Source organism: Carcharhinus amblyrhynchos, chromosome 9 (genome assembly GCF_965287045.1).
Source record: "Carcharhinus amblyrhynchos chromosome 9, sCarAmb.v2.hapA, whole genome shotgun sequence".
NCBI classification, from domain to species: domain Eukaryota; kingdom Metazoa; phylum Chordata; class Chondrichthyes; order Carcharhiniformes; family Carcharhinidae; genus Carcharhinus; species Carcharhinus amblyrhynchos.
The window spans coordinates 67712310-67728570 of record NC_137332.1 but is presented as its reverse complement, the minus strand read 5'-3'; the positions used below and the strand labels follow the sequence as shown (position 1 = coordinate 67728570).

At 44.0% G+C, this 16261-nt stretch overlaps 1 protein-coding gene across 5 annotated transcripts in view; it reads left to right on the top strand.

The window, feature by feature from the left end:
- nos1apa (nitric oxide synthase 1 (neuronal) adaptor protein a) overlaps positions 1-16261 on the top strand; it is a 372151-nt gene that overhangs the window by 229762 nt on the left and 126128 nt on the right. For all 5 annotated transcript variants that reach the window (XM_080195868.1, XM_080195866.1, XM_080195870.1 and 2 more), the window contains one exon: positions 13721-13829. In XM_080195868.1, the coding sequence (XP_080051994.1) occupies positions 13721-13829 (109 nt within the window). The remainder of the gene's footprint in view (positions 1-13720; positions 13830-16261) is intronic.

Sequence of the window (16261 nt, the reverse complement as noted above, 5' to 3'; positions counted from 1 at the left end):
GTCACGTAACCGCTGTGCTTCTGAACCTTCTAATTGCCTGTCAATCACAGGCTGTGGCACAGAGTCACTTCAAAATCAGAGGTTAGTGAATTGAGATGTTCGAGTGAGGCCCTGTCGGCTATCTCAGATAGGCATGGAAGATTGCGTGGCACCATTTGATGGAAGACCAAGTGAGCTACCCCTGGTGTCCTGGTCAATATTCATCTCTCAATCAACATCTAAGAGGCAGATTATCTGGTCCTTATCACATTGCCATTTGTGGGAGCACATTTTTTACATTCGTAGAATCCCTACATTTGCAGAAGAAGGCCATTTGGCCTATTGAGTCTGCACCAATCACAATCCCACCCTGGCCCTATCCCCTTAACCCCACCTATTTAACCTGCTAGCCCCCCGACGCTAAGGAGCAATTTAGCATGACCAATCCACCTAACCCGCACATCTTTGGACTGTGGTAGGAAACCACACTTGGAGGAAACCCATGCAGACATGGGGAGAATGTGCAAACTCCACACAGACAGTGATCCAGGGCTGAAATTTAACCCAGGTCCCTGTTGTTGTGAAGCAACAATGCTAACCACTGTGCAAACATGAGGGCAATTACGTTACATTTGTCACTACGCCATACAAAGGTTTGCATTGTGTAAAACCTTCTAGGCTATTCTGAAGTTGTGAAAGGCATTGTATATATTGAAGGACTTTCTTTCTGGTCTATACTGACCATGAATAAATATGTGACATTCTTCTCTTGCAGTCATAACTGTTAAAATTGTTTATTTCCCAGCGACCTAACCAAGGTCATCTCACACCTCCTTAATTTCCCTCTGAGAATATACATTTTTATTGCACTTAGCTGCTCATTTAAATATGAAAGGTGATCGAATGGATGAAAAGCTGGATGCTTTTGCATTAAAGTTTGGGGGAATGTTCTGCTTCCCGTAATTAAATCGATTTTTGCCAACCTGTTGGTTTCGAAAATCTTTTAACCCATTGGGGTATCTTTATTGATGGCTTCAGCTCCCTTCCTAACATCCATTAATCTTCTCCAAACTGACAACTAAGTAAGAGTTAGTGGATAGCAATTGTAAAAAGGCCCCTAGCTCAAGTTTGTTTCTGAGATCTGGGGGTACAGTACCCCACAATCCCATAAAATAAATGCCTTTCCCACTGCCAAGCCGTGACCAGCAAGAGATGATGATTCTGGCTGATAATTCTCCTGCTGCAAACCTTAAGAGGTTAAAAGCAGGTGCTTAAATTCAAGTTCTTTTATAGCATGTTAAAACTCCTTTGTACTTGAAGATGAAAGGGCAAGTTTACTGATTTAAAAATTCGTGATTTACCAGTGAGGGAAAGCAATTGAAAGCCAATGCATTGTTGTGTTCTTGCAATGCCCTGTGATGTGAATTGAACTGTAAAAATGCCCAATAATGTTCATCCCTTCAGCCCCTCCCAAGAGACTTTCTTTGCTAATTGTGAGCGGTGTTAAGTTTAGTCCAATTGCTGTTTCTATGAGTGGCGAGTCATCCTTCAGTAATCTTGTAGCTGAGAAAAAAAATCAAAATAAATGTTCTATTTGAAATAAATTGAATTTTAGTGATAGTAATCTGCTCTGGCCTGGGGGAGGAATTGGAGCCACACGTCCCCAAACTTAGTCCAGACAAACTGACAGGTGAAAATTGGCTTTTCAGTGAGTGTGGCATGCATTGTGGTAATTCAAGGTTAACCTTTGTAGAGCTGATTTCTGTGTGCTGGATTCTGCTTGTTTTTGCCATTGAAGTGGATTGATGATATACAAGCTTCTGTTTCTGAATGATAAGGAGGGAAAACGCACAGGTTTTTCAAACAGTTGCCTTGTCGTATGCTACAGAAGCCATTCACCCATTTTAATTAATGAAAGTTTGACCTGAATACCGTGTGTGCGTGTGTGTGTGTGCGTGTGTGTGTGTGCGTGTGTGTGTGTGCGTGTGTGTGTGTGCGTGTGTGTGTGTGCGTGTGTGTGTGTGCGCGTGTGTGTGTGTGTGCGTGTGTGTGTGTGCGTGTGTGTGTGCGCGTGTGTGTGTGCGCGTGTGTGTGTGCGCGTGTGTGTGTGCGCGTGTGTGTGTGCGCGTGTGTGTGTGCGCGTGTGTGTGTGCGTGTGTGTGTGTGTGTGCGCAGCAGACGGTGAGGGGAGAATACCTGAAGTCAGTATGATAAATCTTGCTTTTGTAAAAACATTTTTTCTATTTAACATGAACCTTCAGTCAGTGCAGTGGGATCCCCTGTGTGCACAAGTTGTACTTTGTGCTCTTTTTTTTTGTTTAGATCTGAAATCTTTTTTCTCTGACTTTTTTATGTGTATGAACATTTGCTCCATTTCCAGTAAGCAAAGGTGTTGCTCCAGGAGTAGAGGTGTCTGCGTTAAGTGCTGCCAGGTTGGAAGTGACGCAGGTAGTTATAGCGTAAAGTTCTCCATTTGGGGTGGCAGAGTGGTTAGCACTGCTGCCTCACAGTGCCAGAGATGCAGGTTCGATTCCTGGCTTGGGCCACTGTCTGTGCGGAGTCTGCGTGTTTTCCCCATGTGTGTGGGTTTCCTCCAGGTGCTCCAGCTTCAAAGAACAATGACAGTACAGGAACAGGCCCTCCAAGCTTTCATCGACCATGCTGTCCGACTGAACTAAAACCCCCTATCTTTCCTGGCGCATATCTGTCTATTCCCATCCAATTCATGTATTTGCCCTCCCACGGTCCAAAGATGTGCGGGTTAGGTGCATTAGCCATACTAAATTGCCCCTTAGTGTCGGGGGGGGTCTAGCTAAGGTAAATGCATGGGGTTATGGGATAAGGCCTGGTTGAGATTGTAGCCCCAACCAGGCCCTATCCTTATAAGACTCGATGGTCCGAATGGCCTTCTTCTGCATTGTAGGATTCTATGAATATCCTACTAATAATGTCCCAATATAAGAAAGGTACTCCCTGCTTTAGTAGTGTAATATGTTTCCCCCAATCTTCCACACCAGCCATCTTATGGCTGTGCAGGATCACATTTAAAACAACAAAAGATTTGCATTGATTATAGCACTTCTCAGGATCTCTGTGTCTCAAAGCACTTCAATGCCAATGAATTACTTGTGAAGTGTAACCATTATTGTACTGCAGGAAATTAGGCAGCCAATTTGCTCACAACAAGTTCCCAAATTCAGCAACATGATCATGATGAGATATTTTTAAGTGCTGTTTGTTGATGGATAGGTATTGGTCCCTGGAACCCAGTGAGAAGGTCCCTGTTCTATTTGGCAATGGTGCCATGGCATCATTTACACACAGTCCAATGTCCATTAGCTTTTGGAGCACTGCTTCTTCCTCAGGTCAGTCTCCTGAGGAAGGAGCAGCGCTCCGAAAACTCATGCTTCCAAATAAACCTGCTGGACTTTAACCTAGTGTTGTGAGACTTCTAACTGTGCCCACCCCAGTCCAACGCTGGTATCTACATATCATGGCTACATATTATGTGGGGAAGAGCTAAAAGTTCTCTTTTAAAATGAAATGTTTTAAAATGAAATCACTGAACTACTAATCTAGAGACCATGGTAATGCTCTGGGGACCTGGATTCGAACATAACCCTGGCAATATGAATTCAATAGGAATCTGGAATTAAACGTCTGATGCTGACCATGAAACTATTGTCGATTGTCATAAAACCCTCAGTTCACTGGTGTTCTTTAGGGAAGGAATTCTTCATCCTTATCTGGTCTGGCCTGCATGTGATTCCAAACGCACAGTAATGTGGGTGACTCATAAGTGCCCTCAGGGATGAGCAATAAATGCTAGCTCAGCCAGCAACACCCACTTCCCATGAATGAATATAAAAAGTACCTTTAATCTCTGCTGACCAATACAGTTAACGTTTTTGGTATCATTTTAACAGACAAAACAACAGCTTGCATTTACGTTCCTTTGAAAGTAATAAAATGTCTCGAGGTGCTTCACAGGAGCAGACAAAGCAATTGATGCCAAGCCAAAGAAGAGGGTAGGGACTGCCAAGGAGGGAGGTAGTAAGGAGATAGATAGGTGGGAGGTGTGGAGAGAATTGCAGAGCTTAGATCTTAAACACATAAAGGCACAGCCACCGTTGGCAGGACGAAGGAAATCAGGAATTCACAAGAGGCCAGAATCCAAGGAATGCAAAGTTCTTGGATGATGTGGGGCTGGAGAATGTTAGAGAGATAGTAGGGGGAAGGGCTGACAATATCAAGAACACTGTCAAGTTTGTGATTGTATTTTACACATTTGTTCCTTTCTCTGTAACTCTCCTGTAGTCAGAGCGCAAGACGCTCTAGCCCACAATCTATTCTGGAATGAGTGTGTGGGAGGGGACAGGGTATGGGATGTTCACTTACTGATTGTCTGGTGAAGCAAGAATCCTCAAGGATTTTGGAAGGTACAGACAAGTGTGTTGGATCGTCATTTTGTGAAAGAAGAACAGAAATTCCAACAGGAAGGCAGAATGTTCAATCTTTTGAACATTATGCTCTATAAACAGTGGTGATGGATACATATCTTCTACATGATCTAAAATAAGTGTTGCTATATCATCTTTCACCTTTCATCAGCCTTGCAACTAACTCTCAGTTCAGAAAAAATTCTGTTTGTCCTCCTTCTCTGGAAAAACCATCCGGCTGTATCTTTAACTTTTTCTTTCCGTGTGTGTGTGTGTGTGTGTGTGTGTGTGTGTGTGTGTGTGTGTGTGTGTGTGTGTGTGTGTGTGTGTGTGTGTGTGTGTGTGTGTGTGTGTCTGAAGGGGGAGCTGCAGAAAATCCCACCCAACGTGTTCCCAAATGGTCTTTATCAGTGTTTATGCTCCACACAAGCCATTTTTCATCTTCCTTCACTTCATCTTATCAGGATATCCTTATTCTTTCTTGGCTGCCTGAAACTGGTAAGATTTTGCACCCACATCACCATTTGCACTTGCGGTAAAGCAGGTGTAAAGTCGCCCTCTAAAAGTCCTGTCAGATCCAGGAGTTCCTGCACGTGCATGAACTAGGAGAAGGCTGCGCAGGCACAGTCAACACGTTTCAAGTTCTTTGAGGCAGGGACAAGTTGACAAGGCAGCTGTGTGTGGGAAAAGGACAGTGCAAAAACCTGATCCTGGGAACCAGGAGTGGAACACCATACTAGAGAGGAGTCCTGGGACAGGGAGAGGGGACTGAGGAGATCTCTGAGAGAAAGAGAGGGAAAACACAGGTTAGAGCCATCAGGAGGAGGAAATTACTGGTAGGGACCACTAGGAAAAGGTGCAAAGGAAGAAGCTCTAAGCAGTAAAAGTGTTGTAGGTGGCAGGCTTCAAGTACTGAGGGCATGGGAGACACCCTGGAGATCGGAGAAGGCAACAGAAAGTTGGTGCTCCGTATTGCAGGCAGTTGGACAAAGGTAAAGCTTTGGAGCATGGTGAACTGCTTGGCGCAGCTGAAGAACTAAAACTGTGCCTGCGAGTTGGTGCTGGAGTGCAGACTCAGGAATCCAGGGGAACAGAGTCTCAGGAGACGAGATTGAAAACCCCAAGAGGTGAGCAATCATTCAGACAGTCCGAGTTGGAGTCACCTTTGGAAGGAATTCCGAGTATAAATCTTCAAAACGTAAGGGTGAAGATTTGTAATCCCTCATAAGGAGTGAGAGTTTCAAAGAGGTCAGTGGGCTCACCATGCGCACTGACATCTGGGTGGGTTGCTGAGAAATCCGCAGGATGTCTCTTTACCACATTTGCTTTGATGTGCAGAATGGGTGTAAGATGCATTGGCTTGCCTGTTAATTCACACTGTGTGTTAATCCTGAATGTTAGAGTATAAGATAGATATTGTAAATCGTTTTAACTATCTGACTTCTTGCTTATTTTGTTTGTTCCATAACCGTGGAGTACAGCTTTAAACAAAGTATTAGTAGCCCCTAACTTGGGCGTCTGGTCCAGAGAAGAAAGAATCAATGACTTATCCAGTCAAATTAACTTCCATTTTAATCTGTGTAGGCATCTTAGGTGGGATTTTCCAGTCCTGCTGGCAATGATGCCTGCCATTGGCGGGACAGGAAAATCCCAGCCCTTGGCACCATCACGATTGGAGTTGCAGTTGGCACCGCCACGGGCTACTGAACCCCATGGGTTCAAGCCTGTGACAGTTTAACTGAAATGAGATGGTGATTGGCACCATTGTCATCAGGCTGAGATTGCGGGGGGTTTGGGGGTGTGTGTGGGGGGTTCCGGCACAAAGAGGAAGAAATTATTGACCAAAGTTCCAACTCCTAATTGATGTTGCTGCAAACAATTTGCTGATTGATGCTAGGTAGAGACGGAATCTGTATCTTTGCCAAAATTTTCTGCCTCGCCCGCCACAGATTTGGAGTGGGCGAGGGGCAGATAACGGAAATGTCCGTTGACCTCGGGAGGGAATTTCTGGTCTCGCTCGAGTGATGCCACAAAATCCCACCCCAGTGGTGTCTCTACATAACTTGCTGTAGATGCACATGAAGAATGACCATTTGTGAGATGCACAACTGTATTCCAGCAGGAATTGGCCCCTTCCAGGGAAATGGAAAAGATTGAAAGGAATCGGTATCAGTGCAAGGAAAGGAGCTGGTTGCAGTGAAACACCTATATATTTAATGAGATTTATTTGTGTGCTTGATACATTCAATAGCAGAGGAGAAAGAATTACAACTTTGCTTTAGGAAAGGTAGTAAATAATCTTCATGAGGCGTAGAAATAGCCTCTGTTTGTCTTTGTTCACTGAGAGTCTTGTTGAAGGCATGCCATCACCCAAGAAACGCAACAGATAATTACAGAATAAGACAATCCATTAGAAGCCTCGGCTGCTCCAACACTAAAGGTATTCAGCAGTCAGACCATTGAGTTAATCTCAAGCTGTCTGTGAGTGTTTGTGTCAGGCAAGGAGAATTCCGCTTGAGTTATTTTTATCTACTTCTTCATTTCCTTCTGCTTTTTATTTTCTTTTGTTGTGTGAACAGGATTCCTCAGCTTGCTCCTCTTAACATTGTGCGAGCAAGCTAATAGCGTGTTACTTGCTGTCAAAGAAAGAAAAGCTGTTCAGATCAATATGCCTTATCTCCAAGTAAGAGATTGGAGTTAACAATTCCTCTAGTTTCTGTGTAGCAACATTGTAAGTCTGTGTGTGAAGGTTCCCTACTTTTTGTTCTGCTTGTAATGTACAATTTCAATTACATTTTTGAACCTTATTTGAAATACAGGACAGATCAAATCTTTCCACAATCCTCCTGCTTCATCAATACCTCACTGCTATAATAGGATAATACGAAACAGAAGGTGACCATTTGACCCATTGAATCTCTGCTAGCCCTTTTGAAGTGCGACATCACCATCTCATTTCAACTAAACTGTCACTCCCCCACTCTTTCCCCAGATCTATGCAATTTTTTTTTCCCGTCTTTTCAAGACTAGATGGGCCAAATGGCCTTTCTCTGTACTATGGGGATTCTATGAAGTATGTATCCAATTTCTTTTTGAAGGTCACCTGAATCTGTATCCACTATCCTGTCAGGCAGTGTGTTCTGTAACACAACCACACGTTGTTTACAAAATTCCTCGGGTCACTTCGTCAAAAATTTGTGTCCTCTGGTTGTTCGAAACAGTATGTCTTAATTTGGAGATCTCATGATCACAAATGCCTCCATCGAATCACCTCTTAATCTTCTCTCTGGTTTATCCACATAACTGTAATCTCTGGAACCATTTTAGTCAATCTCTTCTGCACTCTGTCCAAAATCGTTGCATCCTTTTTAAAGTGTGGTGCCCAGAATTGAACAGAGTACACCTGCTGGGGTCAAGCCAGTCGTTTCCATATATTTCACAAAACGGACTTCTAACCAAGAATAAGGTAGATGGTTAAAAGCTTCGACAAGGGGGTTGTTTTCAGAAGGGCCTTTAACGAGAAGAGAGGGGTGGAGAGACAGTTAGGTTTAAGAAGGAGACCCCTGAGTTAAGGGATTAGATGCTTGCAGGCACGGTTGTCAATAGTGGGACAATTTTCCAGTCCTTCCCACCATAGGAATCGTAGTGGGTGGGACATGGAGCACGCATAGACCTGTTGAACTCGGGCAGGATTTTCCTCTCATGGGATAAGCACAGCCATAAAATCCCACCCCCTGTGGTTCTTTGTCTCTGTTCGTAACACCCAGGATTCCATCTGTTTTATTAATTTCCGTTAACCAGTTCGAACTCCTTTAAAAAATGCGGACTCAAACAGTTCCAGTTCTCTCTCTCTCTTCTAGTATCCCCTGTAAAAATGTATCATTTAGCCTGTGTCTCTGCATTCTTCCTGCATAATAAATCACATCACACTTCTCAGCTTTGAATCTCATCTGCTATGTATCTGCCCACTCTAGCAGCCTGTCTGTGACTTCTTGACATTTATCCTCCTCACTGTGTGCCACATGTCTATGTTTTTAACACTCGTCCTCTGTGTTCAAACGCTGGTAGCTTTGTAACCTCCTCTACAACCTTCCAAGGACTCTGCGTTCCTCCAACTTTGGACTTTTTTGAATTCACTGTGGGACATTGGGTGTCACTGACTGGTCAGCATTTATTGCCCATCCCTAGTTGCCCTTAGAGGGTAGTTGAGAGTCAATCATATTGCTGTGGCTCTGGAGTCACGTGGAGGCCAGACCAGATAAGAATGGCAGGTTTCCTTCCCTAAAGGACACTAGTGAGCCAGATGGGTTTTTCTGACAATAGGCAATGGTCATCAGTAGATCTTTTTTTAATTGAACTCAAATTCCACCATCTGCCATGGTTGGATTTAAACTCAGGTACCCAGGATTAGCTGAGTCTATCGATAATACCACTAGGCCATTGCCTCCCCTAACTCTTGTGCAACCCCCTCATTGTCTCACCATTGACAACTGTGCCTGCAAACATATAATCCCTTAACTCAGGGGTCTCCTTCTTAAACCTATCTGCCTCCCTTCTCATTAGAGACCCTCCTGAAAACAATCTCCTTGTCGAAGCTTTTAACCATCTACCCCATTCTTGGGTTGGAGTCTGCTCTTTTTATTAGATAATGCTCCTGCGATACACCTTGGGATATTTGCCTACATTTAAAGGTGCTATATAAATGCAAGCCATTGTACGTTTATACTGTTGCTAACAGACAGACAACTAGAGAGAATGTAAGGGTTTAATTGGGGTTGGGACTGAGTTTTTCTTTAAAGTGTGAAACCTAATTCAGTTCATCCATCTGTGTTTAACGGGGATGGGATAAGGACCAGACAGCCAACTCTTTCCTGGAAAGGTTAGCAATTTAATTACATTAATAAGACTGGCAGCTTGTGATTTAAGCTGACTTGCCACTTGCTCTGGGAAAATCAGCAACTAAAACAAGGCAAGTACAGCTTCAGAAGGAGGGTGAGTGCGTTCACAGCACTGCTTGTGGGCCAGGAGCAGAAGTGCTTCTTCCCAGGCCTCCCAAATCACGCCGTTCCCCCAAATCAAAGCCTGCCTTGGATTGGAGATGACACCCGCACCATCCACCCCAGCGTTAGAGGTCTGGCCTGCCAGTTCCTGTGCCTGACTAGGTGCCAGGCCTGTCAATCAGGCTAATGTTTCAGGCAGGCAACTGCTTTGGGCCATAAGATACAACTTTGCAAAGTTTAAAACTCCACAGCCTGCGGGGAAACCCAGGCTGCTGAATTGCCAGCCTGAAACCCTGCACATCCCTCCCTCACTGGGCTGATACAGTTGGTCCGTTGTGGAATGTTTTCAAAGTCTGCAGCAAATTACTTATAAAACGCTTTGCCTCAATTCTGCGCCTGTTGCAAAGCTTGGGAACAATGAGATTGGTGTTGAAGGGGCCCCTAAGATGATCCAAGCATTTAAATCATTGTTCCAGCATTGTGTTGGCCGTGGTTCAATTGGTAGCACTCTGACCCCCAAGTCAGAAGGCCGTGGGTTCAAGTTCCACTCCAGACTTTGAGCACAAAGATCTGGACGGACACCAGTGAAATGCGAAGGGAATGCTGCAGTGTCAGAGGTGCTATTATTAGAAGAAGGCATTAAACCATCGGCCCTCAGGTAAAAGATCCCATGGTACTATTGTTAGGTCAAGCAGGTGAACATTCAAACTCCACAGTGACCCAAGCTGGGAATTGAACCCGGGTCCTTGGTGCTGTGAGGTAGCTGTGCTAGTGGTCTGCATTATTACAGCAATGTGCATGCTCATCGTAAGCACATTATTGGCTGTGAAGTGTTTTGAAACATCCAGTGGTCATGAAAGGCACTATATAAATGCAGGTCTTTTTTATTCCAGTGTCTTTGCCTGTTACTCCAGAGCAAGCTCCTGGTAATCAATGCTGGAGCCATCAACATTACGTTGTCCTGATGCAGTTCTAGTGTGCTCCATCCCCAGTGCTGTGCCCTTTTCTCTTCCTTTGGCTAACTTTAGCTCCCTTTATCCCATGAATTTTTATGCATGGTAACAATTTGAGTACAATTATTTGGAGTTGCCCTGGAATTAGTTGGGCACTGGGGCATCTGTTCAGTCACCATTTTCACCTGGTTTCCATGGCTGCATTCGAAGAGATATGAGGTGCTGTAATCATTTCTGTGAACATGTTCAGGGCAGCGTGGTAGCGCAGTGGTTAGCACTGCTGCCTCACAGCGCCAAGGACCCAGGTTCAATTTCAGCCGAGGGTCACTGTCTGTGTGGAGTTTGCACATTTTCTCCGTGTCTGCATGGGTTTCCTCTGGATGCTCCGGTTTCCTCCCACACTCCAAAGATGTGTGGGGTAGGTTGATTGGCCATGCTAAATTGCCCCTTAGTGTCAGGGTGATTAGCAGGGTAAGTATGTGGGATTACGAGAATAAAGCCTGGGTGGAATTGTGGTCGGTGCAGACTCGATGGGCTAAATGGCCTCCTTCTGTACTGCAGAAATTCTGTGTTGAAATGAATCACTTTGCCTGTGAGCCTGTTTGAGCCCCTCAGCGTCTTCAGTCAGCTGTATGTGCTTGAGTGCAGATCTTCTTTCACAAGACCTCTGGAATTTCACCATGTCACTTAACATTAATCCTAATTCTGTTCTTAAAAAGTAATAGACATCCTGTGGGCAAATAACTCTTGGAACACAGCTTCTGAATGCCAGCATGCAAGGTCTAGTTAGGTTTGTTCCTCTATAGCTCAAATCAAGGACAAATGATGCTTTTGAAAGTTATTGAATTTTTCCCCTGACTTTAAAATGTGCAGTATGTGAGATATTTCTATACTTTCTCAAATCTACTTCCAATACATGAGATATCAAACGGTAGACTTTTACTATTGGGATCTTGATTTACACCACACAGATCCAGGCAATGACCACACCAACGGCAGAATCTAACCATCGCCCTTTGACGCTCAATAGCATTACCATCACTGAATCCCCCCACTATCAACACCCTGGGATAACCATTGAGCAGAAACTGAACTGGACCAGTCATGTAATTACCATGGCTGCAAGAGCAAGTCAGGTGCTGGGAATTCTGTGACAAGTGACTCCCCAAAGCCAATCCACCTTGTGATACAAGTCAGGAGTGTGATGGAATGCTATCCACTTGGCTGGATGAATGCAGCTCCAACAACACTCGAGAGGCGCAACAACATTCAGGACAAAGCAGCACACTTGATTGGCACTCCATCCACCACTTCCAACTCTCACACCCCCCTTCACTGCTGCACAGTGTGTACCATCTACAAGATGCGCTGCAGGAACTCACCAAGATTCCTTCAACAGCATCTCCCAAATCTGTGCCCCCAGCCATCCAGAAGGACAAGGGCAGCAGATGCATGGGAACACCATCACTGCAAGTTTGCCTTTAAACTACACACCATCCTGACATGGAAATATATCGGCGTTCCTTCATGGCCATTGGGTCCTAATACTAGAATTCCCTCCCTAACAGCACTGTTGGCTGCAGCTGTACAAGAAAGCAGTTCACCCTCATTTTCTCAAAGGTAATTAGGAGTGGGCAATAAGTATGCTGGTTTAGCCAGTGGCACCCATGTCCTATGAAAAGAAATTGCTGGAGAGTGCCATCCTACTGCCCAATTAGTAATGGTAAGGGATCAGGTCCATATCAACAAACTGGGCACCAAACCAGACTGTCCGGAGGCTGACGCAACTGGCAGCTAGATTGGATTGTCAAGTGGTGTTGAGGGGGGCCAGGACGGCTGAGGGTATGGAGGAAGGGGTGTGATGATGGTGGTGGTGGTTTTTCAGTGATCAGGTGATGAGGTAAAACCCCAGGTGGCAGTGGGCTGCATTATTATGGAGGAGTCGGAGGAGGATTTCTGCTCCTCCAGGGCCTTGCCAGCAACAATAATAGACTTAAAGGGCGTGAGATGATGGCGTAGTGGTAATGTCACTGAACTAGTAATCCGGAGGTCCAGCCTAGTGCTCTGAGCACATGGGTTCAAATCCCACCTTGACAGCTGGTGGAATTTAAATTCAATTAATAAATCTGGAATATATATGCAGTCTCAGTAAAGGTCACCATGAAAATGAGCATCAATTGTAAAAACCCATTTGGCCCACTAATGTCCTTTTGGTAAGGCTGTTCATACCTGGCATGGCCCAGATACAATTCCAGACCCCAGTTTAAGGGCATTTGCGGTAACAAATGGTGGCCTTGTCAGTGAAATCCACACATCCTTAAACAATAAATGGAACACTCACACACATACAAATACAATGTCAGTGGAGACTTTGAAATGCCTGTGTACCTCTTTTAGATAATCTGCAGGAATTTATTCTGAAGATGATTTGAATTTAAATCATTTCAATGTCTATTTACTTTATTGCAGTGAAAAATATTTCAGTTCCTTTTAAACCCTTGATCCAGTGACACTGGCAAACCAATTACTCTGAGGATTGTTGCAAAAGAACTTGATGTTTCTGAAGAGAATCGAAAAAAAAACAGACTCTTCTAAAGAATTAATTCAATGCACATGATTATTTTATGATATCAGGCTAATAAAAGGAAATTGTACTTTTGGAAAATGAATAGGGTTTGGCATTTGAGTGCATTCTGACAGTTTGCAGCAGTCATTTGAGCAGCTTCTTTTAAAAGCGTATTCTTCATTTGTGTGTGAAGTTATATTATTCCTCTTCACCTTTGACGGTTCATTCTAACCACTTTGCTTCACAGAAGTGGAAAAGTTGAGACATCTCCATGACAATGAAAGGACAATCACACCCTCCAGGGACTGGCAAAATAAAAATCCAAATTACTCCAGGAGCTGGAAATCTGCAATTAAAACAGAAAGCTGCAGGATACACACAGTGGGCAGATCAGGCAGCCTGGGAGCCAGTTAATTCTGTTTCTCTCCTTGTCCGTTCTGCCAGAAGTATTTCTGACATTTTCTGTCAGGTTTCCAGCATCTGCAGTATTTTACAATTAACAATCATCTTTAGTCAGTCCCCTGAGATTGGTTTAAGTCCTTAGGACACAAAGTATATCAGCTTTAGTGCAGTGTTTCCTGGCAACTGCAGCACAGTTCCTCAATAATGAATGAGGGCTGAAACTATCACATTTAGCAACCCGTATAATTTTGACTCACTTCCCTGGACTCAATGCCTTATAGAGTAAGCGGCTGACCACCTCTGCTTTTACTCTTTGTGATGTGAGACTCTACGTAGCTTCCAATCAACCTAACCGGCTTTCTTTACACTCATTCCTCACAGGATATTCTATGTGTCACATGACTCCCAAGACCTCAAGATCTTCAGTTACATCGCCAGAGATGGTTCCAGTAACATTTTCAGATGTAATGTCTTCAAATCTAAAAAGAAGGTAACAGTTGAGAGAGTACATACTCTGACATTGAATGTACAGCACAAAAACAGACCATACAGTCCAGCTGGTCCATATTGATGCTCTATCCAAGCTTTCTCACCCCTCCAACATCCCATCCTATCAACATACCCTTATATTGTACTCCTTTATCCCTTGTGTTTGTCTTGTTTTCTTTAAGCTCATCTGCGCTATTTGTCTTAACCAATTTGCATGCTAGCAAGTTCCACATTCTAACCACTCTCAGGGGAATGAGGTTTCTCTCGAATTCCCCATTGGACTGTCTTACAATTGTAGTCTCTAGATCTGATCTTCCCTCACAAATGGAAACATCCACTCTACATCACCTCTGGGAAACACTTCCAGAACCTTAAGTCCTCCATCAGATTGTTCCTCAGTCTTCCCTGTTCGAGAGAAATGCATTCAATCATGGGCAGAATTTTCTCAAAAAATTATAAATATAAAAGGGGCGAGAAAGCAGGAAGTTTTCTTGCCAGTTTTTCCAGCAAGGTAAGTAATATTACGGCACCCTGTGCAATACAGAGGCCGTAATGTGAATCTCGCCAGTGAGCGGGGGGGGGGTGGATTTGGAGTCTCATCATAAGGCCAGCAGCTGAGCTCTAGGGGAGCCATTGCGCAGACACCCTGTTCTCGCACTATGCTGTGTGCACATAGATTGACCAATGCGGTGAACCGGTAAGATCCCACCCCACATCTTTCCTTTTCCCTTTTTATGGGGCATTTTAACTTTATAACTGCACCTCTGCTTTGCTCCCTTTCCACATCCCTTTTGAGAGATAGACATCCTGTACCTTTGAGGTGCCAGCTCTCAGTCCACTGCAAGTATTTGTCACAGTGGACTACACGGGATGTACCAAGAGCAGCCCAAAAGAAGAGTCCCATGTTTCTCCTTCTCCCTACTCCCCCTCCTGCAGCTTCTTGAGAATCACCCTTGATCTTCTCTCGGTCACTGTGCAGACTCTGCACTGTAGGGATTCTATAGATTTTGTGTACTACCTAATGTCCATTTTAGCCCTTTCAGTACCAGAGGTACTCTTAAAGATAGTGGGTAAGGCCTCCTGCCTGAGGCAGCGGAACCTTCCTGAATCAGCGGAAATGCAAATTGATTGGAATAGTAACACAGAATACAACAATAAAGCTTTCACTTCTGTGAACACTGAACAGATTCTAATTGAATTAGCCAGTGAAGACTGATGGCAACGAGTAGCAATCTGCATACAGATAGCCTATTTGACAAAAAGATTTACCCCTCGGAGGGTATGTTCCATCTCGGATGACCCGTTTAAGATTTTTAAAAATGCACATTTTGTAAATTGTCTTCTCTGTTCCGTCTTCCTCCACACCTCCCCATTAAGGCTCTGAGCAGTCACTTCTAAAGAATCATAAATTCTGACAGGCTGACCACGAGACATTAAAAAATAACAAACTGTGTGACAAACAAATTCAGAATGCTGAGAAAGATTGGAAAGAGAAAGCAATAGCAGCAGCTGTCAAAAGAAGCTGAATTATTTAACTTCAAAATATGCAAAGATGGTTCACCTTGAAATATCAGCAGTGGTGATGTTGCTTGATTGAGTCGGACCCACCCTACACTACAAGGCATTTAGGCTGATTGAAACATTCTGCAGTCTCCCGGTGCTTTTACTGCCATTTCTGTTGCAACACAGAGTCGATCTAGACGTATTCTGCATTCACGTCCTGAGGTGGCCATCTCAACAAGCCCGCAGTGCGGCAGGGTCAGTCATTCCTTCTTGAGGTGCTCCACTGATAGATGTTGACAATTTCCCTTCATTACTTAATTTTTGCAAACACTTAAATGTTGGAACTCTTCCCTTCCTAATGTTGAAGTAGTCCAATAGCCCATGATTTTGATTTGAAGTTAAAGTTTATTTATTAGTAACAAGTAGGCTTACACTGCAAGAAGTTATTGTGAAAATCCCCTAGTTGCCAGACTCCAATACCTGTTCAGGTACACTGAGGGAGAATTTAGCATGACTAATGCACCTAACCAGCACAACTTTTGGATTGTGAGAGGAAACCGGAGGAAACCCACGCAGACACGGAGAGAATGTGCAGACTCCACACTGACAGTGACCCAAGCCAGGAATTGAACCAGGGTCCCTGATGCCATGAGGCAACAGTGCTAACCACTATGCCACCCTTTATTATTGTCAGATGTATTAATATACATTGAAAAATATTATTTCTTGCGCACTATACAGACAAAACATATCATTCATAGAGAAGGAAAGGAGGATTCAGGGTGCATGTTGTTACAGTTAACAATCCCGCTGTCTCTCATCCACCAGTCCTTCCACCTCCTTTTACGTTTTTTTTGCCACTTTTCAATCTGAAGTATTTTTGTTGATTGATGTGAATTATGTGCCAAATGGAAATGCACTTGACGTATC